The 18,260-nt window shown below is 39.8% G+C and overlaps 1 protein-coding gene across 2 annotated transcripts in view; it reads right to left on the bottom strand.

The window, feature by feature from the left end:
- Window positions 1-18,260, bottom strand: part of CREB5 (cAMP responsive element binding protein 5) — a 211,546-nt gene that overhangs the window by 50,945 nt on the left and 142,341 nt on the right. For both annotated transcript variants that reach the window (XM_066569273.1, XM_066569348.1), the window contains 2 exons: window positions 17,043-17,169; window positions 14,813-14,923 (listed from right to left, as the gene is read on the bottom strand). In XM_066569273.1, the coding sequence (XP_066425370.1) occupies window positions 14,813-14,923; window positions 17,043-17,169 (238 nt within the window). The remainder of the gene's footprint in view (window positions 1-14,812; window positions 14,924-17,042; window positions 17,170-18,260) is intronic.

Below are 18,260 nucleotides of genomic sequence, written 5' to 3'. Positions count from 1 at the left end.
TACTGTGTATACTCCATCTCATAGTAGCTTTGTTTCAAGTACACTTCATTTAGAGGTTCTCATTCCTTTGCACTCAGTTTGCATCCCTAGAACTGTATCAGCAAAGCCCAGAGTCCTCTGACTGTCCTGCATGCACACCCTCAACAGCCCCCTGTCCTGCACATTGACTCACTCCATCCTAAACAGCCTCCCCTGAGGGCAGAGAATCTTTCCGTTGCTCGGGGCAGAAGGCATTGAGGCATTTGCAAGGCCAAAAAAACCCACACACCTTAGTGCTATCCAAGAATAATGCCTAAAGAAGTAATAGCTGTGTCCCCTGTGGCCACATGAGATGACATCATGGGTCCTTCCAGCCCCAGAGCTGCCGGTTCCCCTGGCCCTGCCGATTCAGAGGTCTTCCTGAATTGAACATACAAGTGATTTCTGCCCTCTAAACATCACCAAAGCCATTAATCATGACCTCATGGTAAACACATGGAGGAGAAAGAAAGAGAGTGGCAAACTTCTCTTTTAAGTTTCTTTTACTTTTTCCAAGTATTTCTAATAGAGACACTTCTTCAGTGCCTACCTGTATATACATATGTGTTATTATAGAAAGGTAAGAGGACTGATCAAAATGCATCAAAAGCTGAGAAAGCTGTGCTTTCAAGTGGATGAGGTGTCAAAGCCTGCTGAGCATTTGCACACTGTCAGAGCAGAGCCTGGAGCAGGGACTTGTTCAGGAGCAGAGACAGGAAGCAAAATGATTCTGGAAGGAACACATGTCTAGTGGAGTTCATAGAAAGGCTTTGTGCATGCCACAGAGCATCAATAATATACCTTTTGTTAGATATAATAAAGTCTTGGCAAAGACAGGTGATGACTCAAGAAGCACAAACAAATAGAGTCTCTGAAAAAGTAAGGAAAACAACTGCAGCCCATTTCAAGTTTAAAAGAAATATTACCAAATCAAAAGCAACATCTGGCAACTGGTCTTCCCACCACCCCAATTTAATTCTTACTGTGCTCCATTAGTGTTCAGCAAAATCCAAAGGCCATGAAAGATAGGCAGTTAGGAGCTCCTACCCTCAGACAGATGAGGGATCATTTGTCCCCTAAGGAAGCTTCTGAATATAGAGCAGGAACACCCTCTCTGAAGTTTCCAGAATGGAAACCAAAATATTTCTCCGAGAATATTTTTCCTCTGCTCTTGTGCTGGTAACCTGATGTGCACCTTCTCTCTTGAACTTGCTTTTCTGGGCCCTGGTGTGGTGGCAGCCTGTGGGGTTGCAGACCATGCAGAGGGTCCCAGGGCAGCTGGGGCTGCCTCACCTTGGGAGGCAAAGGCAGGCAAATCTGATTCACTCTTCATTTTGAACAAACCCTTAACGTGGACACAAGAAGCTACCTCATCCTAGCCAAGGGAACAGATTAGGCTGTTCAGCTCCCATCCTAAAAGCATGCTGGACTGTGCCTTGACAAGAGGGCTCCAGCACACCGTGGGTGAGCATGGAGAGCCTGACGATCTGCGGGTGCTGACACAGGAGGCGTCACCCTCGCCTGCGCTGTCGGATTTTGAGTTGCAAAAGGGTGTGGAGATGGCAGGCAATGTGGAAAGCAGTGGTCAGTGTTGGGCGTTCTTCATCTCATAAATGTTGCTAATGCATGGTACTGCAAGCAGTGTCACACACATGAAGCCAAAGGCACCATTTCTCTATGTTCTGGAGGAGGCTTTAAGGGTTGCCGTAATTGGAAACGGGGCTTTTTATATTCATTTGAAGAGAACACCCATACTACTACTAACTTAGAGCCATCAAAAAGTACTAGGCTACTAATATATCATAGTGACATATCTCAGTAAAGCTTTAGAGACAGAGAGAAATGCCAGTGGAAGACAGGTTTTATGGTGGTGATGTACCTAGACCAAATCTATCCTTTGCAAAAACTGTGCTGACACCATTAAAGACACCCTAAGGATGAATTAGACTCATTACATCTTACATTACATAATGAGAGCTGTATAGGGGAATTTCTTACAGTTTTATTCCTACAGCCTCTAATATTAAATAGGATTTGTACATCCCTAAACTTAAATGAAGCTTCTAAAGCATTTCAAGGCATACACCACCTAGATTATGTAAAACTAATTTATGAAACATGTTTCCAAAATGCAGATGCTTCAGTATTTGGCTCAGGCAGTTTCCCCACATTTCTATCTGCTGTTAAACTGCAGTTGAAATCCCACTCAGGACAAGACTACACTTTCCATCTAGAAGTGAGCCCTAAGAGAGATGAGAACATAAAAGCTACTTGTGACCTTGAGACCTTGTGATCTCCAGAGACCGAAAATCTCTGTGGCCAATGATAAAATGAGCCATTCATACACTAAAAAATCTTTTTTCCAGAAAAGCAATATTCAGCTGTCTTCTCTTAGGTACCAGAAAAATAAAATTCAAGGCAAAGGACTTGTCCTTTCCACTGTGGATTAAACATAGGTAAAATGGAGGATATACAACAAAGCTGAAGACTGCCTGTACAGTTGAAAGTTCTGTGCTACTTTCAAGCCTCCAGAATAGAGCTCAGCTTGACATTGAAAATCTTTGTGGAGGTTGGTCATTCCATCAAACTTGACAGAGTCATAAATCCAAGGCACTGTGCAGCCAGGCACAGAGCTGGTTTTTTTTCCAGGATGAGAACACATCTGAAACAACACTCTCAGACAGTATGGTATTATTTACTTACAGCTGAGCTTAGGAGATCGGGTGGCAGCCTCAGAAATTATCCCAATTATTTGAAATTGCAGTATAGTGTAAGAATTCTGTCAAAAGAGAGGACTGCAAGAGGCACAGCAGGGAAAAAACTAAGATGGCTTTTTTTTTTTAATAAAGCAAAATGAATCAAGGCAAGCATTCAAAAATAAGTTACTGAAAACCATTTTATAAACTAGCTTTAAAATCTCTTAATAGCATTAGCTTACCTTTTGTTTTGTCTGAAGAAATATATATGAACCAATAATGTTCTCATGAGATTTCATTACTGAAAAGGCTCATTAGAAAAGGCATTAAAATACTAATTACCTCATAAACTATTTAGTTGTGTACCCACTGGGATAGTACTTACGAGTGCTCAAGCTCTTCATAGATCCAGCTAATCAATTAATGCTCATTACAATCAGAAAGAGTATGCAGACTGCAGCATGCAGGAGAAATAAATAAGTCAGAGGTTAGCAAAGAAAGTGATTTGGCTGTAATCGAGCCTTCCTTTGTAACACAACTGTTGTCTGCTACGATTTAATTTTAATCAGCCTTTTTGGTGCTTCTGGTAATGTGACTCTTCTTGTCTCAAGAATCTCAGCTATTGTTATTGCTCCTCCAAGTGCATAATTTATTATGGGAGATACATCAGATGTACACAGAGATTCAAGTGGACAGGTAGAGTTTTCACTGATACCATGCTAGCATTACCTGCTGGGTGTGTAAAAGCAGAGAAGGGCTTGGGGGTGTGTCCTGAGTGGCTTTCTGCATCAAAGAAGAGGAGCAGCCACAGGGACCTGGATGCACTGCTGGCTGTCCTGCAAAGCAAAGCCCAGCACCAGCCCCTGCCTACCCTACACCAAGGCTTGGGAAGGGTCAGGAGATGTCTGCTGGTGAGAACTGGGCTCTCAGGCTTTCACAAACGTTATGGGGGAAGGGGTCCTGCTTTAGTGCCTGCAGAGATGACACTTATGCTCCTTCACCTCAGGAGCACCAGGACTGTGGCCTGTGTCTCTTCACTGGGTATGGTGGCCCGGTATCAGCACTGGAAGCACCTGGAGCCTGAATAGAGCCTGAATAGAGCCTATTGGGCTCCTCTCCTTCCCTTTTGCCTCTACCTCTGCAGGGAGGCTCCTGGTACAGTGCTATCACCATCGGTGTGGATATGGTCCATTGCTTGTTATGGTAACATCCCACCGAGAAACAAAGGATGGAGGGTGACAGGAGGCACCTCATGGCTTCAGGCAAATGCCATTTCCCAACTACATGTGCATCATGGCTTCTCCTGTCCCGTAACTGGCAGGACACTCAACAGAATCTACAGCAGATTGTTTTTAAACAGAATTTAGAATCTGTTTAAAGATATCCAGGACTTAATCCTAGTTGCTTATCATATCCTTCACACCTGCAACTCAAGAGAGCTTCACTTTTACTTCAGACCTTAAAAAGTCCCTGCAGGGAGATCTTACAGGCTCCAGAGAAATGCATGTTCATGATTTTTTCACTATGGAGGGAACAAACCAAAGATGGGAGGAAGTTTAGGGTTACTTCATCCATCTGGTCATCACTCAGGCTGCAGTGACCAGAAGCCCTAGGGATAGCTTTCCTCCTTCCCTCCTGTAGGAGGAAAGAACATACTGGATGGGTACTACAAGTCATAGCTATGTTATTTGGATTTTTGTGGGCAGTATTAAACTAGCATCATGAGTCACATATACCAGTTTTACTAAGACTAGCATAAACACATATTGAATTTTAAGTGTAGTAGAAAAGGAAGTTTTAGTTTCTAAAACCTTTAAATGAGATTAAGCTACCTTATTTTCTTATTTCTTATTTAAATGAAAGATTTCAGTGTCCTTGAACAATCCCAGTAACCACAAATTTTACCAAGGGCAATTCATTTTTATTTTAATTTTCAATACTTATGTGGTTATATGCCTTTTTTCACATAAACTCTATATTACCTCTGGGAACTCAGTATGCAACAAATTCAAACATTGCTTGGATCAAGTTTCCAATCAAACTAATCCACCACTAACATGATTTAGAAGACTGACAAGCCTCAGCAAATTCACATAGCCGAAAAAATTGGTTTTTCTTTGTGCAAATGATAGCCACCCTAAGTGTTAGTAAGTGTTCTTTGGATAACACACATGGATTTTCAGACATTTATTTTTCTTCGGCATTCTAAAGTATTTCAGGAAAAGTGGTTTCTAAACAGAAGATAAGGTAATATGCAAATAAATAGATGGAGAAAGTTACCCAAACAGGCCTAGATAAGATTATGCTCGCATAGCAAAATTGCATGGAATGAAGGAGGAAAAAAACCCACCGTAACTACAGGAAAGAAAAATGGACATGTGCACAAACATGCACGCGTTCAAATATCTGACCAATAAACCTAGGGCTCTTCAGACTGCTAGCTCTTACTATCACCTACAACTGCCTCTAGTTTAAATGAAGAACTCAAAACCCCAGATTTTGTACACATCCATATATTAATGTTTTGGCAGTATTTTTTAATTTAATAAAATTCCTGGAAGATGAAGTTAGAGCAGTATCTGTTACAAACCTCCAAATAAATAGTTTTCTCTCTGACATAGTCACACACTTGCACACCAACACCAGCCTGCAGAGCAGCTGCACACATCCATTAGATGGAAAGCAGATCAGGACTTCCCCCACCCCTAGCCTGGGTATCTCCTGGCCGCTTTGTTGGCAGCCGAAACAATGTTCACGCTTAACCTCATGCTAAAGAGCCTCTGTTAACAGTCGGGCAACACAGTCCATCCTCTTCACATATATTTCTCCTGAACCACAAGCAGCACATAAAGCAGACTCTAGTCAAATCCAGTAATGATGCTAGGTATTTTGGGAAGAAAAAAAAAAACCTAAAAAGTTGGCACAGTAAGGCGAATGTCATACTTCAGTGTATAGTGGTGTTCTGTCAGAAGCCAGACATATTAAAAATATTTACATAATTTAAAATAATTTGTACAGGTCTAGTAAAGTCTATTTTAGGCTTTGGGCTTTAATAGAAGTTTAAACATTTGCTAGATCCCATTGGACTTCATGTGTAACCTTGGCATTTAAGGGCAGTATTGAGGATATGCCATTACTAAACTTTTCATATTAGTATGAGTGTGAACTGAAATACCAAAATAAAAAGATAACAATATTTCTCAGGATTTGCAAACAGCCCTGGACTTTATATGTATTTCCAGATGGGAAACTAAAAATGTACTCTATGTTTGCACGTGTATATTCAAAGGTGGCTTGCAGTCTAATTTAAACATTCCAGAATAATGTGACCTAAATATAATAACATGAATCATCCATCACTTTCAAAGAAATATCTGGCAATTTTTCATTATGAATCACTAGGGACAGATACCAATACCTGTCACAAAATTGCTGGTGGTTGTCTGGTATGATGAATCAATTATAAAAATCATCTGGTATTATTCTGGGGATTAGAGAAAATAATGTATCCTTAAATATTATGTAATGAACACCTACAGGAAGCTGAGTTGAAAAGTGAAGTCAGATAAAGTTCATATGAGATTCTGGAGCAGTTGTCAAAACACCAATGTGCAAGAATAAGAGGCAAATATGGATTAAATATTTAGTGCATAAAATGCTACGAAAAACCTTCCCACATATGCTCTGTAGTCAGAATGCATGTAGACTGCAGAACATTCTGTAAAATACAGAATATGAATTCTAAACAAAAAAAGTTGAAACCAAAATAAACAAAATGCTTACCTGTCAGTATCAAATTCTGGCAGGGCCAAATCTCGCCTAAAGGAAATTTTGAAATTCAGAAATATAAACTAGGTCCTCTGCTATGATGCAAAAAACATACAACTCATTTGAAGTCAACTCATCCAAGTGTACAGCTGAGGATCAGGGCTAAATTAGAAAAGTAATCTTCGACTATACTATAATTCTTGACTCTGATATTATAAAAGTAGAAGATTATGAAATTCTATTTTAAGTTGCTTATGGGGCTTGTCTCCTTTCTGAGCACTCATTTTGGAAAAATAAAATGGAGAGGAGAGGAGAGGAGTAGTAGTGAAAAGGTGGACATTTGGTTTTAAATAATTTTAAGTAAACTGAACAACAAAACTGCAGGAACAAAACTGCAAATCCTGTCTGCTGTTTTCTACTTTACAAAAGCTTTTTTTTTTTTTTTAATGACATAATTTTAAGACCAAGCTTTCATGAATGAAAATATATATCATGAAGATAACAATCCTAAATTAAAGTTCTTCCCCACTGATATTGTTACAAAATGAAGAATCTGATATTATCCCAAAGTAAGATTTGTGGAACATTTTTTCAATATGAAAAACAGTTGGTTTTGGTTTGACTTTAATATAAAAAATGGGAGGACAAAAAAGCAAACCCATGAATAGAAGAGGAACATTTTGCATAAATTGAATCCTATTCCTAAATAACCTGACAGTATTTTAGTCAAATCTTCATGCTAGTTCACCTTCAGCTGGTCAAAGTCCATGTTCCCCTCGCCTCTGCAATATTCCAGCAGTGTCCAGTATTTCACTGTCTTCTTTGTAATGTAAGTTCTTTGAAATGAAGGGAACTATCTAAAGCAGAGTAACTTGGATGTGCCCACATTGCCAGAGTCAGTCCTCAGCACATGAGCCACTAATGGAGTAAAGGCAGCTCAGGTCCCCTGGAGGGGCATCCCATAAAGTGGGCTGTGCAGCAGTCAGAATAAAGGGGATACAGAGTGCAGAGGACACAACTCTGAGTGCAGAGGACTGCATCCCATGCAGTCTGACTACAGAGCACATTTGGGAAGATTATTTATAGCATTTTATGCACTAAAATCTCAGATAAACTTTACTGGCCAGCAATTTGCTAGTAAAAACCAGAGCTGAGCATAGTTTGCTGCGTAAGTGTTTCCAGGGTGGGAGACCCAGCCCGTCCCAGTTTTTAAATTGCCTCCTCTGAACATAAATGAGGAGTTGCACTAATGAACATCTGGAGAACAGTGTATATCCTTCCCAGCACTGAGAAGTGTCACCGGCCATATCTGACAGAATAAACAACAAATGCTGTGAACATTCCCTTGGACTGCACACAGCTTGTAGCAGGGTTTCAAACATGTCTGTGATCTTACAAGGAGCTCTGCAGGGGTATTCTTTAGTCCTGGTTTGGATATGGTTGACATTATGTGAAAGTAAGTGCTCTCCTGAGATTTCAGTGAAAGCCACGATGCCAGGGAAGCTGATCTCACAAGGCTTCCATCATCTCAGATGACAGAAGTCTCAGAAGATCAGTTAATTTTTGTCATTCTGAGCCAAAATCTCATCAGTAAAGTTCAGGAAATTTCAGGGGCATTAAATCCAAACACAAAGCGCCACCTTCATTCAGATTTGAGTCCTAAATTTGAGCCTGCACTCCCTGTGAGCTTGAGGAGTTCAGTCTCCTCATTCTTCCACTAGTCATGAAAAAACAGTGTATTTCAACAATTATATTGATATTACCAACATTAATATTAAGTTGAAAAAAAATATACATTAATTTTTCTCAGACAGAAATTGTGTTTTCTGGAACTGGCAGCCAGAAATTCTTCTGTGCTTGTTTCAGCTCTTCCACTGACAAATTGTGTGGCCTCTAGTGAGTCACGTCAATTTTCTCTCTCAGTTCAACAGTTTGAAATTATTTATTTCTTAGGAAGACTACCATAATTAATAAACTGCTTCATTAGCTACTGCATAGTTTTTAGAAAATACTTTTTAAGCCTGTCCATAAAGAAGAAATTTATTGCCATGAAGATTTTTCTTCCAGCTCTTGTGTCCTCAGTGGTTAAAATATGGGGCTGGTAAAGTGTGCAAAACCATCTCCCCCACCCATTTGCCATGAGATGCACTAGCACATCCCAATCAAATGCTGGGCTTAATGTGCAACAGCCTGAAGCTCAAAACAATTTCTATTATTTGTGGATCTTGCAAAAATCCTGGAAAATGAAAGCTGCACTTATTCCAAGAAAGAGACTGAAATATATCTGTGTGAAGCAGAACTTCCCTGTAACGCAACCATGTTTTTCCTTTTACAGTTTCCCTCCCTGGCTTCACTACCATAAGGGCTTGCTTTTACTTGCACCAGCACCCACTGACACACAACTTTCCACAAACAAAACCTTTTCTATAAGGGACAGTTGTGCACCAAACAAATTACCCCTACATATACGGATGTATCAGACTTAAGTCTCAAAACCTTATGACACAAAAGCCAACAGTTCATCTGTTGAGCTAGACGATAGCCACAGCAAGCAAATACTGGGATTGTATTTCAGTTATTGCTATGGTTACAAAATCAGGGTGGACACTGGGGAGAAAAGGAGAAAGAGAAACAAATCTACAAAGACAGTAAATCCTCTAAGGAAAGAGGGTGGTGGAGAAACAGGGAGAAAGAGACAGGGTGAGGGCTGGTGGGTGGGGGAGAAAGCGAGGTCACTTTAACACCCAGCTGAATCAAGGCAAACAAAATAATAAAAATCCAAGTTCTTCTAGGGAAATAGTGCTGATAAGATCACCACAGGATAAAGTGACACAAAGAAAGAAAAATGCAAGGAATTGTTACAACTTGTGCCTGTGAGAAGCAACGCAATTCATATGCACTCCGGAGAAACAAGATCAGATATTCGGCACATACTCGCAGCAGCTCTAAGTAACTGAGCTGCCTTGCTTCTCTAGTGAACTTACTGAGCCACTGACAGCTTAAGAACTAGTTCCTACCCAGTCTAGTACATAATCCAGAATTTAGGCATGATGGGTACAAGGTCCTGTTTCAGTAAACAAACCAGAATATGATTATCTTCACCTATCACAATAATACCTTAAAGCAAGGCACACTGTCTGCAGGCAAAGCTACTGCCCAGGAATAGTTTTAAAGCACAGATCATGACCACACTGAAAATTTGGCTTTGAGGACTTTAAAACATAAGCACAAATATAACAGGAGATACAGTTTCAGAATAGTTAGTTTTGTCAACAGTTGAAGAAGCACTGTGGGTTTTAACTATACAACAGTTCTTTCTGTGAAAACACTTCTCAGTTACTGATACAGGAAATTTCATCACGACTCTATTTTTTATTTGGAAGATGTTGCTTTGCACTTTTTTTTTCTCTTATGCTGCTTTCATTGCTTTATTGTGAAGTACAAGATGAGCAATTGCTGTTGAAAGTTCTGCAGAGATTTTTTCTTTTTGCTTTCAATTTTTCTTTCTGTTCAGCAGTCCAGAATCCATGCAAAGAAAAGGCTTCTGGCCCTGAAGCAGTGTGTGCTGTTCTACTAAAGTGATTCTATTCCCAGACAGCTTGATAGGAAAACATAGACTTCAAACTGTTTATTTTGTTCAACAAAGTATCTTCAGTCACAAAGTGTGAAGTATCTAAACCTAGAGTTTCAGTGGCTCTGATCCTGCCTGGGCTGTCTATGTCAGCCCTTTGCCTGAAATCAGCATGGAAACCTTGCAAACCCGGGCCCAGAGCAGGAATCCAGAGGGATGTCCTTCCCAAGGCCACCAGCTGTTCCAGCCACTGCTGTTTGGGCAGCACTCTTTGCTTCCACATCCAAGGGCTGCTGCAATGGATAAGCCAAGCACCAAAGCAGGGCTGGGGTGAGAACTTCCTCCAGCTGCTTGTCTCTTTGTGCTGGTTGCACCATCATAGCTTATGGGCACATGTTATTTGTAAAATAAAACGTTATTTGTAAAACAAGGAGAAGCAGAAGACTCCATCCAAACTCAGACCATAATCTGCATCTGATGGAAGCCCTGGACCTTTGTGGCCAAGCCTTTCCCATTGGCTGGCTGTTGTGTTCCTGCAGATAGGGAGACATGCTTGTCTTAGAGCCGTACAAAATGCAGCCAGGTCTCTGCAGACAGCTGGGCCTTTCCTTGGGGATGGAGAGCTGAGTGATGCTTGCACTGGGATTTACACAGCCACCAGTAGGATCTGGACCCTTATCTCTAATTAAGTTGAATAAAAATTAGTGCTGATGACACTGCAATTTCTTTCACTTCTCTCCTCCTCTGCCAAAGCTGTCCAGCATTCTTAGGTATGTTAGGAGGTTTGGTTATTTTACTGTTATAATTAGGAACATGTGCTCTACCAATTTATTACTTTTATTTCACCTGACAGACACTTTCAATTTTCTTTTTTTTTTTTTTTTTGCTGTTAAGCCTAATAAAGCTTACAAGTCAAAAACAACAGTCCACAGTCCTATGTGTTTCTGATACAGAAATAATATCTTTCCTTTTCTTTTCTAAAGAAACATACACCTTCTGTCAGGATTACAGGCACAGCCAATCTACACATATAACATTTAATTTAAATTTTATAAAACTACATATTGAGCAAGTGGCAGACAGAAATTGTAAAAGAAAAAAAATTAATAGATTAAATTGAGAACTGTGTTTTTAAGTTCATTGCCGGTCTGCTTTTTATGTCTTTTTTCAGAGGCCATAAATTTCTGCAGGTAAAGATCAATGCCATGTAAAATTCTGACAGAAAGGCATCAGCTCCATGGAAAGGACCTGCTATCACACAGACTTCCAGTGGTTCAGTGCACACTATTTATCTTGCACTCCAGTAATCCATGCAGTATTGCACTTCCGAGTTCTAAAACCTCCAGTACTCTGAAAGTGCAGAACCAAGCTGTGTGTAGGCAGTATATTAAGGCAAAGGCACTGCCAACAGTTCCAACTTCATAATATTTTCAGCCTACTGAACCACATGTTAATATGCTACACGTGCGACTCTGCATATTTTTGCCATATTTTTACCATGTACACTAAGGAGCTATATGTTTCCTTCTCTTTCCAGTGCAATATATTTTAATATAAAATCAATGTGTGTTTTTGGTGGGCAGCATAAGAGTTTTACCTACTCGGCTGTGAATCTAAGAAGAAAGCAGTATTGATTTAGATGTTCACTCATTCATTTACTAGGACAGTTTTAAAGCATTAGGTGATAACCTAATTGAGAGGCATACTGTGAGGGAAACTGAGATTGCTGTGATAAATTAAATCAGTTCTGGGATGTCATCTACAATACCTTAATACTTGATGGAATGTTCTTCTGAAAGAAATTAAACCAGGAAGCAAGCAGTTGGGTGGCAGAGTGTGGCTTTCCATAAATGCCAGGTGATACAAGGTGATTAAAATACGTATTGCTTATCATAGAAACATTACATTAATGCCACACATATTCTATATTTGTGTGCAGATCTTCTTTTATATCAGACAGTGTATATATTTATCAGACTGGATTCCATTTCCCACTATAAACCAATTATGAAACAATCAAGGGTGTGAATCTTTTGCCATCTATCAGCTTTCTTTAAAAAACCTGGCATCACACAGCATCCCTACTGATATTATTTATTGACATGCATTTTACAGAGGCAAGTTAAGTCACCAAACAGTGTTATGACTGCTGCATGCCAAACTGTGCTTGCACTGCTTAGGTGCATGCTGCCATGAGGCCAGAAGGATCTGGTCTCACATCTGGTCTCACATTTAGAGGAGCCTGTCCCACATTCTCTCCCTCAGGCCTCCCAAAAGTGCTGATACTCCCATGGATTTGGGCACCTGGTGAATCAGGCCCAAAGTCCCCTGGACTTCTCCAGTTACTTCAGTCACTAGCTACAAGCATCTTAGATGACTCTATCTGGTGTTGCATACATCCATTCTTCTTGGGGTGGGCCAGCCAAAGGAGGCATAAGCAATGCTGAATGCACCAGCAGTAATAGCATTAGCAGAATCCAGGGAAATCCAGGGAAATTCTTTCCTCATGCAGGACACAGTCTGATAAGGTACTAAGCTTCCTTACTTTTAACTTTTAACTAAATCACCAGAGCATGTGAAAGCATGAAGCAAAGTGAAACAGTTAACAATAAGAACAAATATCCCTGTAACACAGATGATTCTGATTTAAAATCCATTAATTTGCATGTAAGAAATAGTTTTGCTCTGAAAATTTCCTACACTTTTTCTACTTTGTATTCAGGCAGAATATTTTTAATAGATTCATATTCCTCAAAGCAGTGACTAAATGAAGAAGTTTTTACGTTGCATGTGTGTTCATATAGAAACAAAATATAAAAATAGAATATAGAAATATAAAATATTTTTAAAACCACAAACCTGCATTTGAAAATAGGAAAAGTCCTGGAACTCTGAGTTATACCTCTTGAGAGTTAATGTGTGCAGATTTTTTTCTACTCTTTGAAGAGTGGCAGAAGTAAAGGCTCTGCTTGTTCACTGCACCACATTTTGGAACTGATAGCAATTTATTCATAGACTAAAATGCCTTCATATATTAGATTTAGGGACAAAATCTGCTTACCCAGATTAAAAGGTAATTTGTATTAAAATACAGTTTCAGTTATTGAAGCACAGAATTCTCACCATATGCACCAATAATTTAATCTTGTTCTTAAGTAGCCTCACACTACCAGTAAAAAAGAGGCAGGGGGTGTGGGGAGAGAGTAAACTACAGAACCTTTAGTCCCCAAAACAGATGCCAGTTTTGGATTTATTCAGCAAAGGAGTATTTAGCTTGGCTCAGCTACACTTGCATTGAAAAAACACTTGCCTATTCCAAAAAGTTTTTAACAAGCTCTGCTGCAGATGCTGTTGCCATTTGGCATGTCACCGTCACTGTGTGGTACAGCAGAGAGAACTCTCGACCACAGGTTTTCCTTGGCTGGAGGAGCCAGCATTTTTGGCTATCCTTCTTCTTCTGGCCAAATGGCTGCATGTTTACAGAATGTGGTTTTAGAAAGAGTGTTAACAGAGGTTGGGTTAACAGCCTAACCCAGACCAACAGTGAGGCAAAGGCATGACCTACCCAACCTAAGAAAACAGAGGCAGAATAAATTTGTTTATGTTGTTGCTCTTAACCTAGAGTCTCCTGTATGCACTATACCCATAGACAAATAGATATTTTTCTTTGCCTCAGGATGGATGACAACAATTTTAAAAGCTGCACCAGTCATGAAAAGTAGAAAGATATAAAAATATGTGGTTGCTTAATCTTTGTCAGCTTGATTTCATTCTCTCACTTAGGACAATTTTACCTTGGCAAGGTGCCACTGAAAAAAGTTCAATGAAGATAATCGTCATTTTCACTATGATGAGATATACTGAGAGGATAAAAGCCCTACAGAGTTAAAACTAAAAACTTCTGTCTTCATATTTCCATTAGACACCAGCAAATGGCAATTCTGAAACTTAAAATCCAAAGCATTTCTACACTGATAATTTGATTCCAAGGATATTAGTCCCAAATGCTGCCACAAGAGTGCATATAAAGCTGGGAAAAACTTATATATGTCCACTTGTAGTTTAGTTTAAGAACATTAATCCTGTATCAGCACATATGCCTGAGAAGCCTTGACCTTTTAAGATGTAGAACAACTGTAAAAAACAATTTTGTTTTTTTGTTATGACATTTGACTCGTATAAATAAATTACATTTGTTCAAATTCTGACAGTTCTTTTTGATGGGAACACAGAAAAAGAAAATATCCCAGAGATAGATAGATAGATAGATAGATAGATAGATAGATAGATAGATAGATAGATAGATAGATAGATAGGTATTATTTTGTATGCTTCTCTGACACACTGTGTTCCTATCTGGAAAGAACAAGGGCTCTGCAGCACACACTTTATACTGCAGTCTTTATTAACTGACAATTTTCCTTAGATCAAGTTGTGGAGCACAGACACCATTAGAGAAACAACCAGGCCATTTGCTTAAATTCTACTGACCTGCACCAAAAATCCCATTTAGCACAGTATGGATCAGACAGTTCACCCTTCAATTCCCTCTCACTGAGAGATCAGTTAGGACTAAGAACAACTTGAAAGTTCAGAGTCACAAAGGCAATTTACTGCAGCATATTAAAAAAGAGTATAACGTATGACTAAGAATGAAGTAAGCAGTGTCTGGCTACATCCCCCCCCCCCCACTGTCTGGGCAACTGGTATGCAACAGCAATATGAGAAAATACAGTAATTTTTAAAAATTCTCTTTTACCATTTTGGCTTCTGAATGCATTGGGGGAACTTGAGGTGAAGCACACGGATTATTGAGGTTCGGCCCTTGCATCCCCATGATGTTGGAGTTCATTGACATTTGTCGCTCCATCTTTTAAAACAAATAAAAAAAAAGCTTTGAAAACATCTGGAGACATTTGCAAGAATTTATTCTCGGTTTCTATTTAAATGGACTCAGCTTTATTTCTTGAAGTCATGACTGGGAAAATAACAATCTGTGTCATGAATTGAATGTGTGTATGCACATAGGCGTGTGTTTCATCAGAATCAGCCCTGAAAACTTACAGCCAATTATAAAGAAAGGGTTTCTTTAATAAACAAATGTAGCAGCCACCCAAGTTTGCGCTTTTTTGTAATGATTTTCTCCCTTTCAGTATAACAACACTCAGAGTTAAGTGGTTTTAAAAGCATCACTGTATAAAATTGTAGCTTCCCCTCCCGGTGCAGCCCAACTTAGCTTGTTAAAAGCATAAATAAAAATCTACAATCTCAAGCACTTGGAAAACAAGTTGGCTGATTTTCCTTCACTCGGACTGCTCAGCTGGGAAGAGTTTTCCACATGTCTTGTAAGGGAAGCTTTTGTGCACTGCTGAGATAACAAAAAAACAAAGCAAAACTTCTCCTGGCTGTTCAGAGCCCTTTCTGCAAGCTAGACTCACTAGGCTGGGAGGGAGGGATACAAAAAAACCTAATGGCAGTAAATCCTCTATAAAATAATTTCCTGGGGGGTATTCCCCCAAAAAAAGACAAGCCTTGCACACTGCTAGGCCTTGTAAGGAGTGGTAAACATGGTTATGGTGCTGCTTCCAGACAGAGCTGAGCATCCCACCTTGCTTTGAGCCAGTCTGTTGAATTTTTGGCTCTTACAAAAAAGAATATTTTGGGTCCTTCTGAGCAATCCAAGCAGGGGAGCTATTTTTTTGGTGCCCTGTTGTGAGGAGTTGTCTCCCATCCTCCATGATGCCTGCAAAAATGGGTGCTGGGCTTCAGGGAAATGTGAATACTCCACTCTCCCCTGGCAGAGAAAAGCTGCCAATGCCCCCTTTCCCTTTCTCCATGGGGTAGGAGCAGCTCCCGTGCCATCTCCCCTGCAGCCCTTTCAGGAGTGCTGTGGGGCAGGAGGAGCAGCCAGTGCTGACAGGGTCTGTCTCACCTCCACGCTCGTCCCTCCAGGGCTCACAGCCAGAGCACACCTGCTCCTCTGGAAGGAAATCTGCTCAAAGGGCTCCCCAGCAGCAGACTGAGGCCACTGAACTTACACGGCTGCTGGATGTTTGTTGCATTTTGGGTTTCTTGGGAATCATGCCAGAAAAAGACTTCCCACAACGACACGTCTTGTGTTTTTTTTGTTAAACTTCCTGATCGATATTCCAGGAGAGCCTTATTGACAAGTTAATAATTAATAACTTATTCATGATTGCTCAAACAGCAGCTAAACCTGAATCTTTGTATCTCTGTGGAGTACTCCCCTTGATCCAGCAAAGCAAGAACAAGCAGTGCTTTTCTCCCTCCCATGGTCAGTTGCTCTCAGGTTTGTTTTGCAAACTGAACACAGTGAAATGAAACAAAAACTTCTCCTTTCTCCATCCCCTCTTCCCCATGTATCCTTACATTTCTCCACCCCTAACCTGCCCAAATGTCTTCTACTGAAAAGGTTAAAAGGTTAAAATAATTTAAAATTTGAAGTTACATTTGTAAAGCAGCTCTTTGGTTTCCATAAGATGGGAAATATTCCTTTCTCTCCAGAAATGATGAAAGATAAGCAGCAATTGTTACCTAGTTCTCAAGAAGTGCAAGTTAACAGGCCAGAAAAGTAAATCACATTTCTTTCTTGCTAAGTGGTTATCTCCCACACAAGAGGATCACTTAGAGCTCACTGACATAACTTATGTGCATTGCTTTTCCAGGTTTTTTCTGAATTCAGAAAAATCTTTTTGTTCCTTCACCAACATACCAATCTCACCTACATGAACAAGTATGAAGATCACAAATTGTAGTCTCATGTAAACTGCTTCTAATCACTCTCACTAATTAGAATGCCATTAACTTAATCAGAAATACTCTAGTCTAAGGTGAAGCACCAAAGAAGGTCCAGCTTCCTTATCACACTGTGTTTTTACGAAACTGAGAAGACTTTCACCTCTGCTTAGATTGAATCAAACACAACACAACTTTCCACCCTGCAAAAAAAGCCAAATAAGAAAACTTACAGGCATGAGTACAGCAGAGGATCCTGGCATGGTAGGGTTGGGCAGGGTGCCAGGCATAGAGGCAGGCATAGGCTGTCTTTGTCGGTTGTGTAGGTGCAGTAGTGAAGACAGAGAACCTGGGACAGGCCTAGAAGAAAGGAAAAGAAAAGAAAGTTGTCATGGGCTGTGGAGACCAAAACAAGCTTTACCCTGCCAGCCATTGGTAGGCACAGGCAGCTCCAGACAAGCAGGCACAGATAAACCAATCCAGGATTTGTCCTTTCCTGCATAAATCACTGGAACATAAAGTTTTTGAGAAGAGGATGAATCACCTTCCTTATTCTCTTCATCAGTTAAAGCTCCAGCATAGTTCATCTGATATAACATGAATGTAAACCTATCAGCTGGTCTCAGCCTCAGCACCTCTGCACAGCATAGTGGCTAGAAAAAGATAGTATGAAAAAGATTTTCTACAGACAAACCAGAAAAATCTGCTGGCATTAGTGCAGTGCTTTAAGTTTAGCCCTCAGGAACAAAAATATCTGGATGATAGTTTCGCAGACTATGACGGAAAATTAACCACTCTTAAATTAATTTTGAAATTGTATCACCTGTAAATAAGCTGCTCTAAAATGAGGATTTCAAATCACTCTTGATAATCTCTCCTGTGAAAATGTACCAAGCCTTTGTTCCAAAACAAAAAATTACTAATTTTAACACTTAGCACACCACCAGGACACAAAAAATGGGAAAGACAAAAAAAAGAAGAAATAAATTTAGGAAAATTACATTCAGATTAAGCAGTTTATGAAAGCAAAACATATCGACTACAGAAAAGCAGAGTGAATTATTTTGGCAAAAGGGGTTCAAAAGATTTAGAAGGATTTTTTAAAGTACAGCACAGGGAAAACTGCATGTGAGAAAGCAAGCCCACTTACAAAGAGAATCATAAAATTAATGGATTAAACAATGCTGGGACTACACTTTGAAAAAAGCCATTAAGAATGTGACCTTGGGAATTATCTTAGCAGTTTTTTGTTGGTTTGGGGTTTTTTTAGTTTTGAAGTGTGAGTTGCTTGAAGTTTTGGGTGAGTGTAATTTGCTACCTTTTCAAGCTTTCAAAAACCTTGAAAATAATTTTCACACACAGTGCCTCGACAAACACTGAGAGTACAAGTAGGTGTGTTAAATTCTCAGAGAACAGGATGCTTTTCTGTACAGCACATGATTTAGGCTGTT

The sequence above is a fragment of the Molothrus aeneus genome, chromosome 1 (genome assembly GCF_037042795.1).
Source record: "Molothrus aeneus isolate 106 chromosome 1, BPBGC_Maene_1.0, whole genome shotgun sequence".
Classification (NCBI taxonomy): domain Eukaryota; kingdom Metazoa; phylum Chordata; class Aves; order Passeriformes; family Icteridae; genus Molothrus; species Molothrus aeneus.
Note: the sequence above shows the minus strand (reverse complement) of the source record. Positions and strands in the feature narration are given on the sequence as shown.